This window comes from Nipponia nippon, unplaced genomic scaffold, assembly GCF_047370975.1.
Source record: "Nipponia nippon isolate SJK-2023a ecotype South Korea unplaced genomic scaffold, ASM4737097v1 scaffold_3, whole genome shotgun sequence".
Taxonomy (NCBI): Eukaryota; Metazoa; Chordata; class Aves; order Pelecaniformes; family Threskiornithidae; genus Nipponia; species Nipponia nippon.
The window spans coordinates 117,154,777-117,174,502 of record NW_028262347.1 but is presented as its reverse complement, the minus strand read 5'-3'; the positions used below and the strand labels follow the sequence as shown (position 1 = coordinate 117,174,502).

The 19,726-nt window shown below is 38.1% G+C and overlaps 1 protein-coding gene across 3 annotated transcripts; it reads left to right on the top strand.

Moving 5' to 3' along the window:
* Positions 1-31: 31 nt before the first annotated feature.
* On the top strand, positions 32-19,531 carry DCLRE1A (DNA cross-link repair 1A). 3 transcript variants are annotated; one of them, XM_087767644.1, is made up of 9 exons: positions 32-1,133; positions 2,724-4,289; positions 6,220-6,353; positions 7,535-7,653; positions 9,417-9,521; positions 10,434-10,579; positions 11,640-11,794; positions 17,977-18,118; positions 18,772-19,531. In XM_087767644.1, the coding sequence occupies exons 1-9, from the start codon at positions 716-718 to the stop codon at positions 18,936-18,938; spliced, it is 2,952 nt and encodes a 983-aa protein (XP_087623770.1). In that variant the 5' UTR covers positions 32-715; the 3' UTR covers positions 18,939-19,531. The 3 variants fall into 3 exon arrangements, with proteins under 3 accessions (XP_087623770.1, XP_087623772.1, XP_009474331.1); XM_087767646.1 differs by having other exon boundaries at positions 9,378-9,521; positions 17,977-18,129; positions 18,772-18,939; XM_009476056.2 differs by having other exon boundaries at positions 33-1,133; positions 9,378-9,521.
* The last annotated feature ends 195 nt before the right edge of the window (positions 19,532-19,726 follow it).

Sequence of the window (19,726 nt, the reverse complement as noted above, 5' to 3'; positions counted from 1 at the left end):
GAAAGCGGAGCCACGGCCGTGCTGACGAAGCTGCGGGAGCGAATGCGTTGCCGCGGCGGCGAACGGCCGAGGAGAGGTTCCCGCCCGGGGACCCTGGGAAGCGGCGGGCAGGAGGGCAGGCAGGCAGGCAGGAAGGCAGGAGGGCAGGCAGGCAGGAGGGCAGGCAGCCGCCCTCGGTGCCCGCGCCGGGACCTACGCGCGGGGCCGCCGGCGGCGGCGGGGAGCGCGGCCCTTCCCGGCAGCGCGGGGCCGGTGTCGGCCTTCGCCGTCTGGTGACTCCCGGCAGCGATCCCGTAGCTGAACCCTTCGTCGTTTTCTTTTAAAATCTTCCTACTTCGGGGCAGTCGGGGGAGCGGGGCTAGCTGGGCTTCACCTTCCGAGGCCGGGTCAGGTGCTTACGAGAGGGGTAGCTGAAGGAAATGGCTCACCCTGCAAGTCTTTCTGCATCCTACGGACTCGGGTTTTCTTTAACGGGAGTAATTACAAATATTGAGAGAGACGCTCATTAAATTATTTTTAGGATAGGATCCACCATGCTTCTGTCCCATCACCGACTGCTGTTTGGTTTGTGGCCCAGTGTTGCTTTCTTAAAATGGAGTTCAGGTGCTTTTCTTCAGATAGCGAAGGGGGGAGGGAAGAGAAAACGTATTAGTGGAAGGAAAGATAGATTTGCGAACTGTTACTTAAAAACCAGGAGAATATTTTATGTGTTGCCATGTCTGAAGATGCTTTGTTGGAAGAGGATATTTGGGAGTACAGATCCCTTAGGAAGCAAAAGCGACAGAGTAGTTCAGAGACCATCTCTACACCTGTGCAGAAAGTAAGTGATGACAAGTGCAGGCCAAAAAGAAAGGGGAATAAAAGTAAAAAAAAATCCGTAGAAAAAACTGATACGCTTCAGGAAACCGAGCAGCGATCAAGGCCAAGTCAGGATGTAGATCAAAGCAAAGATGACAGTAGTGCGCACTCCCAGGAAAGCGTGAGTAGCCTGACGGGACAGAGCTCGCAAAATGCAAAGCCCGTTCATGATGGATACTGTCCGAGCTGCCAGATGCCTTTCTCTTTGCTATTGGTCCAGACACCTCGATGGCACGTTGCCGAATGTTTGGATACTCCAGGATCCATTGAAAAAGGTATGAACAGAGTAAGAAAAAAGCCTTCAGAGAAAAGTTAAAGGCTCCTCACATAATGTTGCTGTAAACCTTGGATTTCTTATTTAGTTCAAAATCTGAGATGGTAGTTGGTATGACTTTTAGAATGCTATTACTGATAATTTCTCAGTATTATTTGCATGCCAAATTCTTGGTTCTCTGTGAAGAACACCGAAATCTGACATGAAAATCTCACATCAGAATCTGATCTCCAAACTTCGTGGAGTAGTGATAAAGATTCATGGTTGTTTATCCAGCTCCAATTTTATTAGTTTATTGAAGAAATTGAACGTGCATATTTACCATTTTAAAATAATGGAACCTGTTTCAATTACTAAGTCAGTGTCAGCAAAAAAACTGCCTTCATTTAAGAGGCTGCTACTTTTGACACTGGATTTCTTTCTCCTTAGGTATAAATTTTACTATCCTGTATCTGTGTTGCTGTGTGACTTGTCCAGTTGTCTATGGGCAGTTGGAAGCTGAAATAGTCTGTTAGGCTAATTTACTGGAAATGTTAGCCCCTGATCCAGTATGCTTTAGAAATTTTATACAGAATTATACATGAACATTCCTGTATCATAAGACAACACAGTTTTGTTTCGAGTTCTGTACGAGAGGAATAAAACTGACTCATTCCCATTGCTAGTTTCATGTGGGGAAATACGATGTCTGAACATATCCAGGTGTCCAACTTACGTTCTTAATACAGCTCATAACTTTTGAAAAGCAGAAGTACACAGTCAGGAAACTTGAGTAAAGGCCGTTTAGGTAACACAGTCACTTTTCCTTTTATATCTTTGTAACTTTCCGTGAAGTTTCTTCTTCAGAACAGTGAAATGTGAGCCCTTTAAGCCTGATTTTGGCAGTGGTTTTAACTTGAGGCAGATGTGTTAACACCTCATTTCCATATCTTACTCCCATAATTAACAGATGAAAAATCCCTCTGATTGATTTATGCATTCACCTTAAAATCCTCAAAAGTTAGGCTAGCAAACTCTCAACAAAAAACACTTAGGGAACAGCCACAGCTTTTTTTGCTGGTATCTGAATCCTGAATACTTTCTTCATATAATACATGTCTTTTTTTTTAGATTTTTAGATTTAATGTGTAAACTGGCAGACAATTTGAAATTGAATTTCAGGTTGATTCAGAACTGAGATTTGGTTTGTTTTGAAACACGTCTACTGGCCTTTTCTGGTGCTACTGCTCTGAGCTCATTGCTTGCATGTGAGACAATTCTAGACTAGAAGTTGTATGATTACATTAGCACAGTATTGAAACAGGGTTAAGTACTCTTGTTGTTAGAGGGCTGTATTAATTCAGGCAGAGCGCTGTATTAGGAGTAGCTGTTTGGTTTTAGGTTGGAAGCATTCTCATTTCTAGCCAGCTCAGGGCAGGAGGTCTTGGCAGCTTGAAAATTACTTTTTACTTGTGCCTTCTGTCCTTCAATAGCTGCATTTATAAGAAAAAGCTTTTAAATTTTGTGTCATGTGTGATTTTTATTTTAATAATTATGCCAACTATATTTGCAAATATATTAACGTTACTTCTCTGTTTAACTGTGTTCACAGAGTGTCCTGATGGTTTACTGTGCACTTCCACCATTCCATCCCACTACAAGCGCTATAGCCATTTTCTGCTTGCAGCAAGCAGGGCAGGAGATTATCTTGTAAACTCTTCAGCAAACACTTTGGAGAGGAAGGTGACATATTCTACTGCTGCAAAGCCCAGCTGTTCCCCAGGTTGCGTACAGGACATTTCACAGAATGAGAAACCATCTAATAATGTAAAAAATGTCCCAAATGATGACTGTACGTTGATGGTGCAGAGTTCATCGCAAATGAAGTCTCTAAATATAATCAGTGAAAGTACTTCCTCTTTTGCAGATGTTCAAAAGCCTCAACAGACACGTCAGCTTACACAGACCACAGATAATAGTTGTAAATTTGAATTTTATGACTTTGCATCCTCTCAAGAAAGTGGAACAGAAGAAGATCTGTATAGTCAGAAAGATACAAGTCAGCCAAGTCTACTACAGTCAAAAGCTGACTTCAGTGACTGTGAAATTTCTTATTCTCCACTGAGTACTTTTGAGGAAAGTGAAGAAGAAATTGAGGAAGAGGAGAAGAAAGTACAAATATCACAAAATAAATTATTCAAAGTCCAGAACTTTGAAGATGAAGAATCTAATTCTGTGGTGCTTAGAACATTTGATGGACTTTTCTCACAGCAGAAGTCTCAGCATGAGCATACCAAAATGGGAAATTTAATACTGAAAAAAAGCCACTGTGAGGAAGTAAATACATTGAACCATGTAGATCATAGCGTAAAAACTGTTTCTCAGAGTCACAGCAAGTTCTGTAATTCAGCATGTGTAGATAATCAGCATCAGCAACAGGCACTAGCCAGTGGATCCTGTTTTCCTTTTAATTGCGAGGAGGTTGAACAGCCAGAACTGATTTCCTGTGCTGCTAAAGCAGGTAATACAGAGTCAGAAGATACTAGCGCTTGTGCTTTGGATTCTGCATACATGAGTTTTACTGAGACATCATCACTGCTAGTTAGAGAAGGTGCTGGGTCTCTTCTGACACAGAAAAGTAATGTTTTGAGGGACCCAAGTAACATCGTAACTAATACAGATAAAATGCCTGCCAATGCAATTGGAAAAACAGCTCGCCAGGAGAATTTGCAGTCAGTAGTGGAGAAAGAAGGAAATCTTAATACAGCTGCTGTGTGCTTTCCCAGCCCCATCTCTAAAACAGTGTCATCTCTTTCTTTAGCAAGTATGAATGCCAAATCCAGTCCTGCCAAAGAACTCAAGCAAATGGACATTGGTGTTTTCTTTGGGTTAAAACCCAAAGTAAAAGAGGAAAGTAAAGGAGAGACTCATTTAAGTGAGGGAAAGCAGATACCAAGTTCAGTAACTCCCAATGGAAAGAGGCCCAAACAGCAAAAAAGGAAAGCTGAAGGGTCTGTGGAAGATGTAGAAGCAGTTATAGAAAGTTCAAGTAAAAATGGAGCCTTTGCAGATGTTAGTTCTGGTGGCCAACGAAGGTGGAGAAAAAAATTTAAAGAATTACGTACTACAGGTGAAGAAACAAGAAAAAAACACTGCCCTTTCTACAAGAAAATACCAGGTGAGAGATAACTCTTCTTTTTGTAGAGGTTAACTAATTTTGGCTTGAGTGTTGTATTTTTTTTTCTAATTTTAGGCTTCAGTATTCTTCACTCTTCATAACCATTTAGACTGCAGCTCATAATGAATTTTCTTTCCTCCATCTAAGTTGATAAAATCTTGTGTAGGTGCAGATCTCCGGAAGAAAGTGATTGCAAAACTAGAGTCAGCAATGGCTTCATCAATGAAGTACAGTGAAATATTATCTCAGTAAAATTATTTCAAGAACTGACTTTTGCATGTTTTTGACAGAGTAAAAAACATAATCAGTGTTGAAAGATGGATCTACTTTCTTAAATGATTTTGAGTATGTCCCTTGTTAATATTCACTCGTAATTCCTGAATTTAATTTTTTACATTACTTCAGTTGTGCCTGAAAATAGGGCTGTCACTAGTGATTATTTCCTTACATGAAGTTAAAAAAATTGAGGTTAAATTTGTATTTGAAATTCACGAGTATTAGAAATATGATTTACTGCAACTGTGAAAACAAAGAAATGAAAACCAAGCAGAAGAATTTAGCTAAGGAAACAGCCAAGAATTTCTCAGAATCTCCTCAAGCAATGACATAAAATACAGGATGATGGATCAATGGCTTAAAAAGCTTCAAATCCTCCCAGTTCTGTTTACCACGAAAGGACTGTTTTAGTCTTAGGTAGATATTTGAGGAAGCCAAATAGAAATATATTAGTGATCCTAAGTGCCAAGCTCCTGCTTGAAGACTGGCCTGTAAGTCTTTGTGGGGTTATACCAGTATCATGGGTTCTACGGGCTTAGAGAATTTTCCATATGTAATAAATTTGAAGAGCAGACTCCTATGCCTACAACGCAATTTTAAAGTTGCTTTATTATTATCTGTATTATCTTTGTTCTGAATTTTGTTACTACATTTGAAATATATTTGACTGTATTTTCTGTGTTGCTAATGATATGTATTTATCCCCATGGTCTAGTATAATTCAGCCTCCCTGAAGTTTTGAGTCTGGTACCTCTCAAACACCTGGGGATTTTTTGGTTTGTGATTTTTAATTAGTGGACAGCTATGTTTTTTTGGAGTTGCAAATACTTGAAGTTCTAGCCTCAAGTAAGTAGAACTATTTCTAGTTCTCCTGGAAGATCTGGTAAGTTTGCGTAACGTAAAATGAAAAATGTTTGAGTGCCACCAGATTAATTAGTTCTATGAGCTATTTTGTGGTTTTAAGAAAGTATAACCCAATGTGAAAAGACCATTTGTCAGTGTGTTTGCATTTTAAAAAAATTACATTTGCAGAGAAAAGGGCTGTCTTCTGTACAGCTGTGTTTATGCAACATCTTTATACAAACAGCACCTCACTGAAAGCATACAATGGCAAATCAGTCATGTTTCAGCAGATGTATTCGAAGACCCCAGGTTGCTTGCTTGATAATTATATGGTAGCATGTTTTAAGAGAAATATTAAATGTCGAATAATTGAAAAATTGCAATTTCATCACAAAATGCATTTTGTTAAGCTGTAGTTACCTGTTTTATTTTGTGTTAAGACGTTGGTACTAGATTTTAATCTACGTGAACTTTCAAAAATACCAGCTGAATGCAGATAAATGTGTTTGCTTAACCAGTTGCCATCTGTATAGGATGGCAGCTGAGCAACGGATATTTGGGAGGCCTGAGAAAGTATTTGTGTGTACACACTTTGTTAAATTTTTATTTTAATAAGTGAAATCTTTTTTGTGACTGTTGACTCATACGCAAACCATGCTCATCTTTAAATGGCTCCTTCAACTGTATGCCGTGTAACTGTATTACCTTTTAATTTGGAAGAAAGAAAAAAGAACAAAAGGAATATGTAATCAAAAACTAGTTCTGAGCTATGCATGTTTACTGACTGGCTTCTCTTCCCTTTTTGCTGTAGGAACTGGTTTTACAGTTGATGCCTTCCAGTATGGAGAAATTGAAGGCTGCACAGCTTATTTCCTTACTCATTTTCACTCGGATCACTATTGTGGGCTAACAAAAAACTTCATGTTTCCAATCTACTGTAATAAGGTAACGTTTTCCAAGATGACTAGATATTACCAAATCCATATGCAACTATAATCACTTTTATACTGATGGAAGTAAATAGAAGATTATAGGTTTCATTGTTGGGTCAATTAGGCACCGTGGGTATGTATAGGGGAATCTGGGTTTCCCTTGTAAGAAATTCTGACCCTAATTTGACTGATGAAGATGATTAGTGAAACTTCTCTGTCTAGGTACCATGAAAAAATTTGTGTTTATAAGGATCTCTAGAGGTCATATAGTCCGATCTCCTGCATAACGTGGGTCTAACTTCAAAGTCAGATCAGACTGCAGAGAGCCTTTGTCGGTCAAATTTTGAAAATAGGACAGATTCCACTACGTCTCCTCGCAACCTGTTGCAGTGCTTACCCACTCTGAAATTTTTTCCTAGTATTCAATTGAAATGTCCCTTTTTGCAACTTGAGACAGTAGCTTGTTTTTTTTGTGCACATCATGGAGAAGAATCTGGCTTCATCTTTTCTATGAGACTATTCAAGTGATGGAAGTCTGAAATTAGATTCCACTGAAGCCATCTATTCTCCATGTTCAGCAAATTGAGTTGTTTTAGCTTGGTCCTGTGTGTCCTGTGCTTCAGGCTGCTGAATGGCCGAGACTGCCATTAGCTATCATATGTCCAACCAGCTCTTCTTTACTCATAACTTGGTAGGGCACCTTCCCTAATCAACCCATCTAGAACCTACATCAAAAGTCTATTTCTGATTCACTCTGGAAGTCTCCTGGAATGCTTGTGTCCCATGTTGCCCTTTCAGTAGGTGCTGGGATGACTGCAGTCCCCCATTATAAGATCCAGGGCCTGTGACCTGGAAATTTCGTCAGTTGTTTAAAGAAGGCTTTGCCCACCTCCTCTTCTTGAATTGGCAATCTGTAACAGATGTTATTCCCCCTTGTTTGCCTCCTCTCTGATTCCAATCTGTAACCTGTTGACAGGCTTTTGAAAGTGTGCTTTTTTAAGACAGCTTTTTTTCAGTTTGCTCTTTGAGAGGTGAAATGCTACTGAAAGGCTTGATTATACCCAGGATCTCATAGTTTCTCATAGTTTCTCTCTAAGTCAGACAGTCTGGCTTGAGAGCCTTTGTTTCTAAAATAAACAAAGGCTTTTTTTAGATTTTGTTCCTATTCCATATTAAATCCTTTCCCTGTTACAGATAACTGGCAACCTGGTGAAGAGCAAACTTCGAGTCCAAGAGCAGTACATCCATGTGCTGCCGATGGACACAGAATGTATAGTGAATGGGATCAAAGTGTTGTTGCTCGATGCCAATCAGTACGTATCATTGCATTTGTTGTGGAATATTTGTATGTATAGAATATTAAAGATAAATAGCTGTACAGATACGGTTTTATGTTTTCATGATTTTTAGGTTTCAGTGGATCTGAAAAAATAAGGGTGAAAATACTTTACATTCCTGAGTTGGCTTAGTAACATGCATTTTCACTTCAAAAGTGAATTAGGCATGTAGGAGCCTAAATTTCTTGCAAGTAGTTGGCTTTTGAAATAGGTGAATTATTTTTGAAAATCAAACTTAGGGGTTTTTGATAATTTTAGCTTAACTTTATTTTTTTTGGTTCTAATGAGTACATAGTTTTAACCACACATAACTCCATAAGTTTTAAGCTTGTTGAGAGGTTGAATGATTTTTCTAGTGGACTGGACACTTTAGTTTTTGGTGTCTAGTTGGGAACCTCTTAGATTTGATTATCAGATATGTTGGATTTCTGTAGTTTCAACTGAAGATAGTGAAATCTTCGGCTAAAGAAAAATGTAGTATTTTGGATCCTGGGAGAGACAAAACTTAGCCAACGTTTTGAAAATTGAACTTTAAAGAAAAGCCTGTTGAAATGTGCAACAAGAGTACTACTGGATTCGGTGATGACGGGTGAGGTTTTTGTCCAATGTTACACTGGCAGTGTGTGGTAATGCTGGATTTAAAGTTCAGTAGCACCTGACTTCCAGCCCTGTGCTCTTGCCGTTCTCCCTCTTGGTACCTTATTTGGCTATGGGCTAGAGGAAAAGTCCTTTCCCTGAAGTATGTATTGAAACGCAGCACTGTGTCACAGCTGGTTTGAATATTACTTATCTTAGGATTTGTTTATAGTTGAAGAGATAAGATTCCATGAAGTCCTTTGAGAACCCTTTCTGGGAATGAAGGAAGCCTTGCTGTTTATGTGATTTGGACACTTCTCATTTTTCCTGTTTGTCTCTCTGATTCCTTGCTTCAATTTAAAAGGCATATAAACCTTAGGTACAAAGTTCAGCTTTTTGGAGAGTACACCAATTCTGTCATTTTAGCTCTGATTCATGCCAGTTTTTCCTTTTTTTGAGATTTCATTTACCCTTTACAGATGATTCATGTCCAAAATAGTCCCACTCTGGTTTTCCAGTCTGGGCGCTTGCCCTTCAGACAGCTTTGGCGAGGAACTGCAGAAGGTGCAATGGATTTGCTGAGGCCAATAAGAGAATTGTATTTATAACCAGGGAATTCTGGATGGAAGATAAAGTTTAAAATCTGCAAATAGAATTTAAAAGGAAATGCTTCAGTAAGTCCTGCAGGAATGAAGATGCATCTGCAATAATACAATTCTGTTGCTCCTGAATAAGAATGCTGCTTCTCTTGGGTGTGCTGTTTCCCCTTTAAATCAAATAATAGAGCCTCAGAGATTGCAACTGAGGCAGCATCTTTGTCGTACCTAGAAGAAGACAGAGCATCCCAAAAAGGCAGTTAATGCTTGATTACTTTACTGTTGGTGTGGTTTTTTCTTCCTTCCATCTCAGCTGAGAACTCAAGTCTAGGTTGTCTGTGGCCATTGGGTTAGCTTCAAGTTCCTTTAGAAATCAGGAATTTCTAGCTAAATTAGGCTGCATAGTAGCTGTGATTTAAAATGCGGTTCTGCACACCTTCCTGCTACTGAAGAGTGGTATATCTCTTAAGGCAGTTTATCAGTATAGAGAACTAACACAATTTGTATGGGGTTTTTTGGTTGTTTCAGTTGTCCAGGTGCAACAATGATCCTTTTCTGTCTACCTAGTGGAACTGTTATTCTGCACACAGGAGACTTCAGGGCAGATCCTTCCATGGAGCGCTACCCTGCTTTGATCGGTCAACAAGTCCACACCCTTTACCTTGATACCACGTAAGTAGTGTTTAATTTTTTTTTTCAATATAACCCTCTTTTCAGTTTAATAAGACTTTATAGGAACCAAATAAATGTAAGTATAAATGACATTACTGTTTTAACACTTGTTAGCTCTATTTGGTGTTGAATAAAATCAGATATTTATTGAAGGTCCATGTATGTCTAGCTTGTTCATCTGTTATGCCATTACATGAGAGAATAAAAGTGGGTAGTGGAAAAGATGCTAAAGTATTTTCTGAGATGGCGTTATTATTTATAAGTGTTATTAAACTCTAGATGTCAAAATTCATACATTGAGTGTTCAGCTCTAAAACAAGAGGTTCATGGAACATTGGTTATGTGGATTCAACTCTGTTATGAAAAGGGGTGTGGGGGAATTCAGAGAGTGAAAGAATGCCAAATGGTTAAATCAGTTGTCCAGGTTTTCATTAGACCTTTCTCTGACTCATGTATATAAAATTGTTTTTCTGTGTATGATGGCTAATGCCCAGCTGCAGTCTTTTATTTCTGTTCCATGTGTTTCTGTGAATGAATAATGCCTTATGTTATGGTTTGTGTGCATGACAAAAAAATAAGGATGTAATTAGTACGTGATACAAATATCTAGCTTGAAAGAGCACTTGGTATTTATAGAGAAAAAAACTGCAGAATTGAGTTCAGTGTCAGACAAGCGAATAGTTGTAGAGAAAAGACTGATACACTCAATGTAAATTTTATTGCAACAATTTCATCTGGGCACCTCGGTGGTTTCTAATAAATAGATTGCAAGTAGACTGAAGTTATATAGAAGGATAAGATCTTTTTCATTACTTTGTTATTGTATGCGTGCAGTTTTGAGGGCCTTCTTGGTAAATTCAGATGTCTTCTACCTTGTGTAACCAAGTGATGTGTCTTGTTTCCATGCCCCAGATACTGTAGTCCTGAATACACTTTTCCTTCTCAACAAGAGGTTATCCAGTTTGCTGTCAATACTGCCTTTGAGACAGTGACTTTAAACCCACGTACTCTAGTTGTCTGTGGCACCTATGCTATTGGAAAAGAAAAAGTTTTTTTAGGTACGTAAAAGAAGTGTACTGGATCAAATAACTAAATAAATATCTAAGTCAGTGTTAAAAGACCTTTTTCTTGAAGATGTAAAGGGTCATTTAGTATTGATGGTCAGATATTGTGTAAAGCAGTTAAATATATTTAATAATCCTACCAACAGTTTTTAGTTTTCTAATCAATAAGTTTTAACTTTCTGAAAGAAATATTTTTCTGCCATGTTTACAACCCCCCCTGAATATACAGAAGGACAATTTGGATACTAAATGAATGAAACTATTTAACTGATTGTGGTGAGAAAATTGCTAATGGCAATTAAAAAAAACGTAAATGAGGTCTTTATGACATTTTTGGTGTTAATTTCATGTTGTCAAGAAACAGCAAAGGGATATAATTATTCTTAAACTTCTATTTTGCTAACAGTTTTTCTTTCCAGGTTTCTATTACGTATTTTCCTAAATATTTATAGTAATCATTTTTAATGAAATCAATTTTAACAAAGCATTCCCCAAACTAAAACGCATCTTTTCTGACTTAATGAAAATCTTGCATGCTATGCTTCACTCAGTTACAGCATTAGGAACCAACACGATTGCCCAAATGTATACTCTAGAGCAGGCAGCTGTGTACCATTTGTGCTTTTGGGTATATAAAGTCATCACCACAAGATTTACTTTCACTGAAATTTAGTCTGTCTTTAGCGTGGGCTGTTCGTCTCGTATTCCAAAAACTGCACGGGTTTCTGGCTTCTTTGAAATAAATACCAGTTCACCTTGGTAACATTCTACCAAAGAAATATGACTTAGAACTTATCGATGTACTTCTATTCTCCTTCTCTTTCCAGTTGTCATATACAATTCTGGTGCTGAAACGTAGGAGCCAGAGTTTTTTAAGAGCCACTATATGTTTCTCGTCTAAATTTTAGAATATGAAACACTGTATCCTCTTGAATATGGATTTTTTTCATCAGTAAAAATGATCCAGTGCAATAATTAGGGATATCTCCAAAACAAGCAAAAAATGACCTCTTATCATTTTCTTTATCTGATTTCTTCCCAATTAATCCTAAAGCAATTGCTGAAGTTCTGGGCTCAAAAGCAAGTATGTCCCGCGACAAGTACAAAACACTGCAGTGCTTGGAGTCAGCAGCTGTTAATTCCCTCATCAGTGTGGACTGGGATGGTACTTTGCTTCATGTGCTTCCCATGATGCAAATTAATTTTAAGGTAAGGTCAGAAAATATACTCTGTTGATAAACTTGCTGGCTAATCTTACTGTTGGCTCCTCCCAACTGGTGTTGTGTTTGGTGCTTTTTAACCTCTTGTCAGATCATATTTATTTAGTAACGTTTTGACATGTAGCAATACATTGAAAATGAAATGCAATTAAACATTAATATCTGTCTCCAAACATGATGCACAGAAAGTGTAATTTCACTTCAATGCGGTGCTTGTACAAGATAAGATGAGGTTTGTTCAAAGGCTTGCTCTTTGTGGGCCTTTTTGAAGTAGATTTATGTAATGACTGCAGGATCTGTCCTATTAGCAATTAATACATTGTGACATGGAGTTCCTGTTTTCAGCCTGTCTTTTACCTGGTGTGATGTAGGAAAAGACAAAGGATTTTCTGCCTGTGAGCCTCTCTGTTTTGAGGCAGCCTGTAAACATGGCCAGCTTCCAGTCTGGTGTTCGATAAAAAAGGAATAAGGTTCTCCATGTTCTTCTCAGTTCAATTTCCATGTATTTATACTCATATTTTCATCTTTTAAAAGAATATTCTGTCTCCTTCTGTGCTGAAGATTTACATGGAGAAAGGATACTTGAAAACGAAGAAAACTCGCGCATAAACAAATGCACACATTGAGTGAATTGAAGGACACCTCATATATACACATGCTTTAGTTTTTCCACACAATCTTCTCTAATATTTGTAGGAAAAGCAAGTGAAACAGTTTATTTTAAGACGTTGTTTCATTTAAGTTGACTTCAAATACACATTTCAGTCGAGATTTAAGACAGCGGGTTTTTGTTGTTGGGAGTGTTTGTGGGAATTTCGTAGTTAGGAAAGGTGACTAATTTCTGGGGGGAAAGAAAGTTTTTCTAAATAGACTACAAAATGCAGGATGGCATTAAGGCAAAGCAGCAGGGTCTAGATTAAAGGTAACCTGGAAGAAAGAGAAAAACAGTGGTTGTTAGGCCTTACGGACTTGGATTCGTTTTCCTGCTTTGCTTCAGGCCTGCTGTGCCATCTCAAGCAAATCCTTCAGAGCAAGATAGTATTTAGCTGCAGGACCAGTGAAGGTCAGAGTTGACCTAAAAAGGAGAAAAAGAGGCTATACGGTTTGGATGGGAGCTGCAGGAGATAGAACGTAATAACTTAATGTTTTAATGTTGTTATATAATCTTTTCCGCGGTGGGGCAGAAAATAAGTAATGGAAATGTGTATGGATTTATTTTTAATGTGTTGTGTTGTCTTAAACAGTACTACATTTTAGCTTCTTCTGCAGATTTTTGGGTTGTTACGTGATTCTGCTGTCACGTGTCCCAGCGTGTATGGCATACTCACATGGCTAGACTTCCAGGCAGAGGGTGTGATTATATCACAAGGATGTCTAGAGAGCCTTATTTCTCAGGGAGAAGCAGTTGTATCATGTGCAGGGTCTCATCTCTGAGAAGAGGAGTTTCTAGGCAAATCTACAGCGTGCGAGAAGCTATGCCTGGGCGCTGAAAGGGCCAGGAAAGATTAAAGGCACAGTGATCTAGTGGACAAGAGTTCTGGTGTAGCAGCCATGGCCCTCTCCACTGGGGCTTTGGCTTCATGTGTGAAGTTGTTGGAATGTGGTCTCATGCTGTCATGAGTAGTTTTGTGTCCATGTAAGTTAGGCATGCTAGGTAGACTTCAAAGCGCTAAACATCCGATGAGGCCAGTAGCTAGATGAATGCCCAGGTGGAATGTAGTACCAGTAAAATGTGGAGAATGTTAAATGCTTAAAGATGAGTTCATACGACCATTTATATTATTTCTGCTCCAGCAGAATCGGTAAACACGACCTCAGAAAAGAAAATGTTTTTAAGAATAAATTATCTGATCACTTGTAATCTCATTCTAGTTAAAGAATGATGAATGGTATCATCCTGTTTTTACAGACCATGTAAATGCTGATGTCATCATCTCCAGTTGCAGGTTTTTGTCTTCTGGTGGATTATACAGGTTTTGTCCTGAATTACTGGCTCATTAGTGGGAAAGCCAGAATTTTTTAGTGATCGTCATCACTAAATGACAATGCTTTTGTTATCTTCTGGATCTCTCCTACCTCTTCTGTTTTATTTGATCCCTAGCCCTACTCAAAAACACAATCCTACTTCTTAATTTGGGCTAATTTCCTGCTTATGTAGTTTCAGCTGCGAACCTACAAATCCATGAAATCCTTATGGGAGTGTTTGTAGTCAAAATCTCAGATTCAGTCCTTATTTAGTAAATTGAGTACATCTGTGATCGTGTCCATTAGTTGCCTTTTTAGTAGAATGCAAATAGCCAAACCCTGATGGTGTATTATAGTATCTCCTAGAACCCCCACTTTTATACCTGTTTTTCCCCTGTTATGTTCTTTACTAATAGAAAAAAAACAAAACAAAACAAACATGTCTGTGCTCCAGGCTCGATAGGTTTAAGAACTAAAACATGATTCTTCTGCCTTTTCTTATTGAAAAACTTCTCTGGCCTGTTTCTAGATAAGGAAGAAAAAAAAGCTGCATAAGCTACATGTGCTTACCACAACTGAAGCCTAGTTTGCGGTAACTGTTGGTAAAACTGTAGTTGCCCAAGGAAAGCTTCCATGTTTCCGTAGCTGACTGCTCCCAAGATTAAATCTGGAGGCTCACAGCTTTCCTTTTTACCCCGAGCAGAAAGGAAATGAGTTCATCATTTTGAGATGCTCCTGCCTATGCTTCCTTGTTTGCAGGCTTTCTGCTGTGATCAGGGGCTTGCTTTTTTTCCCCTGATCATTGAGTGTCCAGATTGCTGGAAAATGTTATAATTTTTTTTATAAAATTGATATTTTTTTGCATGCATATTCAGGAATTTTAGAAGTATTTTTGCAGTGTCGATGTTGCAAATAGTTTTTTTCCCGTTGGTGGCATTGTCCAGCTGTTTAATTCCAGTTTGGGGGCTATCTGAAATCTGCTTTTCTCCATGTTGATTTTCAGGAATAGTATCAAGCATGTTTTTTCATTTCAGAGTCAGCTGTTTTATTATTTGTGAACAACTATCGTAGCTGTTCATGTATGATCTATAAACACTGTATTGATTCAGCAGAGAGTGTCATTCACCTAAAAGCCACAGGCACTTAGAAAGGTACAGAAACCTCTCTCTGTCTTTCCCCTAGTAACCAGAGTTTAAAGATTAATGTTGGTACCTTCTGCCTAGAACTGAAGCAGACAAAAATGAATAGCGACCATAATTGTGTTAAATCCACTATGAAAAATAAGTGGATCAGGCAATGTTTTTTTGACAGGTTGAAGGATGATTTTTGTAAACCCACAGCAACCTTGCAATATGTGCTATACACTAGATTTTCACTTGGCCAAAGACTTGGTGACAGTAACGTATGGTGCGTTTCCCTTTTCTGCTTGAACTGTCTGTGTCAAGATGTGCACGTTTCTATATAAATGCAGCCACAGTGAGGAAAACTGTGCTACCTGGCTTGAATGTTTCCATCACTTTTTATCTTCATTTATTTGAATATTGAATTCTGGGCAATTTTCTATCACTGCATCAGGAGTTGTGTCACTGTCACAAAAATCTGTTGAAGAAACAAGTTCAAATTTGAGAAGAAAGCATATGTTTTCTGCTTTATAAATTCATATAGATAGTTTTGATCTGTACTTAGGATGAAAGCAGTCCCATTCATAATACTGAATACCTAGACTTGATGTATTTTATCTAGGCCTTATGACTGCACCCTTGAAAAGAACCAGTACTTGAAATGAGAGTTTGGCTAAGATGTGTGAAGTCTGAAGGGTAAAACTAGAAAGAACAAGCCATAGGGGATCAGTGGCAGAGGAATACGTTTTTTGTGTTGCCATATTGGTGTTGGATTCCATGGGGTTATTCTTGTTCATTTGGCTTTTTCCTATGTATAGTTCTGGCTTTCTTGAGGAGTTTGTTTATTAGGAGTTGATATCAAACTTTCTTCAGGTGCTGCCTGGGTCAAAAGTGAGATGACGTGCTGTAGATTCGTGCTCTGGATATTCTTAATGGATAACATTTACACAAATTTAAAAAATTATTTATAATTTTTATATGTGTGGTTCTTTAATTAAAATATTTCTAGTAATAAAACATTGATTGCTGCATTATTGCAAGTGGACTTGATATATGAAAAGGAAAGATTTAATAAAAAAAACCCTCAGAGATGTGGTACTTGACTGCAATACTTTGTTTTACTCCAGTAAAACACAGGGATTGCTGTGTGTACTGATGAATAGCTGTTCTTGAATAAGCCAAATGAGTTTAATTGGTGTTCGGTAGGGCTGATTGTAAATTCACTATTTAATCATCTTTGAGTCTTATCGTACCTTATGGAATCCGTTTGCATGTACTGGTGACTTTAGCGACACTGTAGATAGCAGGCTGTCATGGTGACTGAAGGAGGTTGATTTAGCAATGAAATATATTTTCCATTTTAAAAGGATGAAGGTTTAGAACAGTGCTGGCTAAAGAAATAAAATAAGAAGTTGGAATGTGTATTTAAAGTGGATTTGTTATAAATAAACACTGTAGTAATCTGTTCTGTGGAAAGAGGCCATCTTTTCTAAAATGTGTGCATGGTTCTTCTGCAACAAACAATTTTTTTAACAGTCAAAAATTGAGGCTTCTGCCACTCGAATATGTTATGGAAGATTTCCAGAGAACTGGGGTCTTCAGGTCTGTGCACCTCTTCTATGTTGCTTAGCTCAGTAATGTCTTGTGCTAGCATTGAGGCGAGATTTTCAAAAGTGTCTGTGATTGAAATGCACGAATAATTTTTTATGGGATTGAAATTGCATCCTTAATGTGAGTGTTGCACACTTGATTTATAACAAAATTTGAAAGCAGATTCGCATTCGTTAATATAATTATCATTGTATTTCAAGTACTGTATTTAGATTTTGTTAGAGCACGGGGAGCAAATAAGTGAATTATTACCTTAAGCTATGTTAATCTTCCTAAAGTGAAGTGTGAAGGAGAATTAAACTGCTACTGTTCTATCTTCAATCTAGTGAAGACTGAACATTTGCAGTGTATTAACAGTCATGGCAGCTAGCCATAATTCCTGTTGCTGAATGAAACATGTGTTGTGGTAGGGGTTTTTTTGTTGTTCTTTTATGTGCCCAGTTTGATGGATTCAGTATGTTGCTACTGGACATTGTACTGAAGGTGCTATTAAATGTGGTAGTGTCACAGGCAGCTTTCCGCTTCCCTGCTTAATAATTGTCAAGTATCTGACAGGTTAGTGTTCCGTCACAGCCTGTCTAGCCCCCTCTGCCCACCTTTTTTTAATCAGTCTTTATGTCGGCAGAAGGAAGAGAAATACAAAATAAAGCTTATGGGTTTGAGTTCTATAATCTTGTAGGGCTTTCAAATGGAGATGTGCCTTTAAGATTCTATACAGGACACATGAAATTGATTTTTCTATTTTTGGTTTGAAATAATACTGACTTCACTTTATCCAGGAATAGGATCGTACATTCCTTATACTTCCCTCTCATTTTTCTCCCGATGCTAGCTTAAACAACGTTGAAGGTTAACATAGCCAACTTGGAAACATTTTCAAGTTATTTTTTTTTTTAGAACGAAGAGATGAGAGATGCTTTCCTTCCTATCATGAATGGAGGTGTGGTAAAACATGGTTTAGTGCTCGGAGCAATACTCAACTCATGCACTGGCTTGCTGCAATTTTTTGGGTAGTTCACTTAATCTTTGAGCGCTTCTGGGCATAAGCAGATGTCAGGATGTCAGCGGCACTTTAAATTAACCAGGTGATTTTGCACTGCAGCAGGCTTTCACCATCTTTTATCACCACTCAGCTGCCAGAGTGCTGACCTCCAGCTGAGAGAAGGAAGATGAATGACAGGGGGAAAGATCTATAAGAAGATGTGATTGTGCCTGATGTGTTCTGACCTGTAATGCATAGCTGTTAATATGTGCTTATCCCGATGAAACAATTGAGATCCTAAGGTACAAGGTGCTCTGCAAATGTAAATATTTATCATGAATAATTTCAAGGCAGATGGTATTTAAAATAAAAAAGTTCATATCAAAACATGAAAATAAAATTTAGTCTGAAGTTTCTCCATTATGAAATCTCCAACCTTTAGACTAATGAGCTATTTGATAGGATTCAGTATGCACTATATTCTTTTCATAGGGCTTGCAAGATCACTTGAATAAGTTTTCTGCGAATTTTGATCAAGTTCTGGCTTTCAAACCTACTGGGTGGACCTACTCTGATTCATGCCGTTCTCTGGTGGATATCAAACCTCAGACAAGAGGGAAGATCACCATATATGGTATAACAGTGGTAAAGATTCAGTGCATTTAGTTTTATGTGGATGGTTTTCATATTTTTATTCTGGAAACTCCTACTGTTCATTGTCACCAATGCTTTTTCTGATAACTTGTTGATAAAGTGAACAGATGGATCTCTCCGGGAGAGATCTGTGAACTGAGAGATGGAGAACACTGTAAATGCAGATTTTTACATACATTTTGCTCCTGTTCTCCTCTTGCAAATAAACACTTTTATCTGATATATGTAGAGACTTCAGTGGTGAAATCTTGGCCCGGCTGATGCTGGTGGCAGTGCAGTTCCAGAGCCAAGATTTTATTCCATACTTCACTCATTTGAGAGACACTGGGTCTTCCTCTTCCTCCCAGTTCTTATTGGTGGGTGGAGTTGAATCTCTTAAGATTTTAACATTCATTTAACAAAATGCTTGGTGTCGCTCAGTTTGCACTGAGGAATGACTTGGTAACATAATGCAAGATCATTTTTCCAGAAGGAAAATCTGGGTTTTCGTTTTACCTTAGCTATAAACTTTAGATCTCCAATATGAATTTAAAAAAATATTATCTAAAGTATTTCTTAGCTGGAAGGCTTGCAAAAGTATTTTGGCAAGAAGCTAAGTAGACTGACAGATCACTGTGATTTGTTTCATTTCAGGGATTCCTTACAGTGAACACAGCAGTTACCTGGAAATGAAGCGTTTTGTTCAATGGTTGAAGCCACAGAAAATCATCCCCACTGTAAATGTTGGTGACTGGAGAGCCAGAAGCTTGATGGAGAAGCATTTTAGAGACTGGATGATTGAGGGCAGTAGGCATAAATAAATATAAGGAAGAATGTATTTTTCAAAAGAGGTAGGCTGGAGTGGGAATTGTGAGTTCCTGTGAGTTTTATTTAACTCCTTTTTCCGCGGAGCTTTCTTTAGGGAGAACTAAGCTGCCATTCTCCTGAGAAAGCTGAATTTAAAAAAAAAAAACAAAAAACAAAACAAAACAACAACAACAAAAACCCCCACCAAACCAAAACAGGCACCTTGCTTTCTCATGTACCTACTACTTATTTTTCCTATAACTTAAGAACTTTTTTGCAAATGCATCTTTCAGGTTATTTTTATCTTACTCCTTTTTGCCCATTATTAACTTTCCTCAGATGATGGAGATGCCCAGATGTATAATTCTGGGGAAGAAACCTCCTCGTGGTTACTCATTTCTGAAAAGAAGTTATTGTAATAAATGAGATGATACTAAGCTTATGTCACATGCTGTCAATTCAGGCTTCAGAGAAGCTCGTTTCATGAGGCAGAACTGGCTATTGTGATTTAAATCTTGTAAATGGAATTTACCTTGTGGGAGAGGATTGGCTCGGGCTCTTGCAGCGTACGTACTTGGAGAATTTTTATAAAAGACATTGCTACCTACATTCTGCTCAAGATTTTCTGATTTTTTAAAAAATTTTTTTTTTAAAATAAAGCACCTACATGAAGCCTGCCTGTTCTTTCTGAGCAAAATGCATTTCTTTTCAGTACCGTAGTTGCAAATCTGAGAAACCTGTCTGTAATATCCTCAGCAAACATTCTGCATATGTTGCTTGTATAAGATTGCTCTTGCATCCT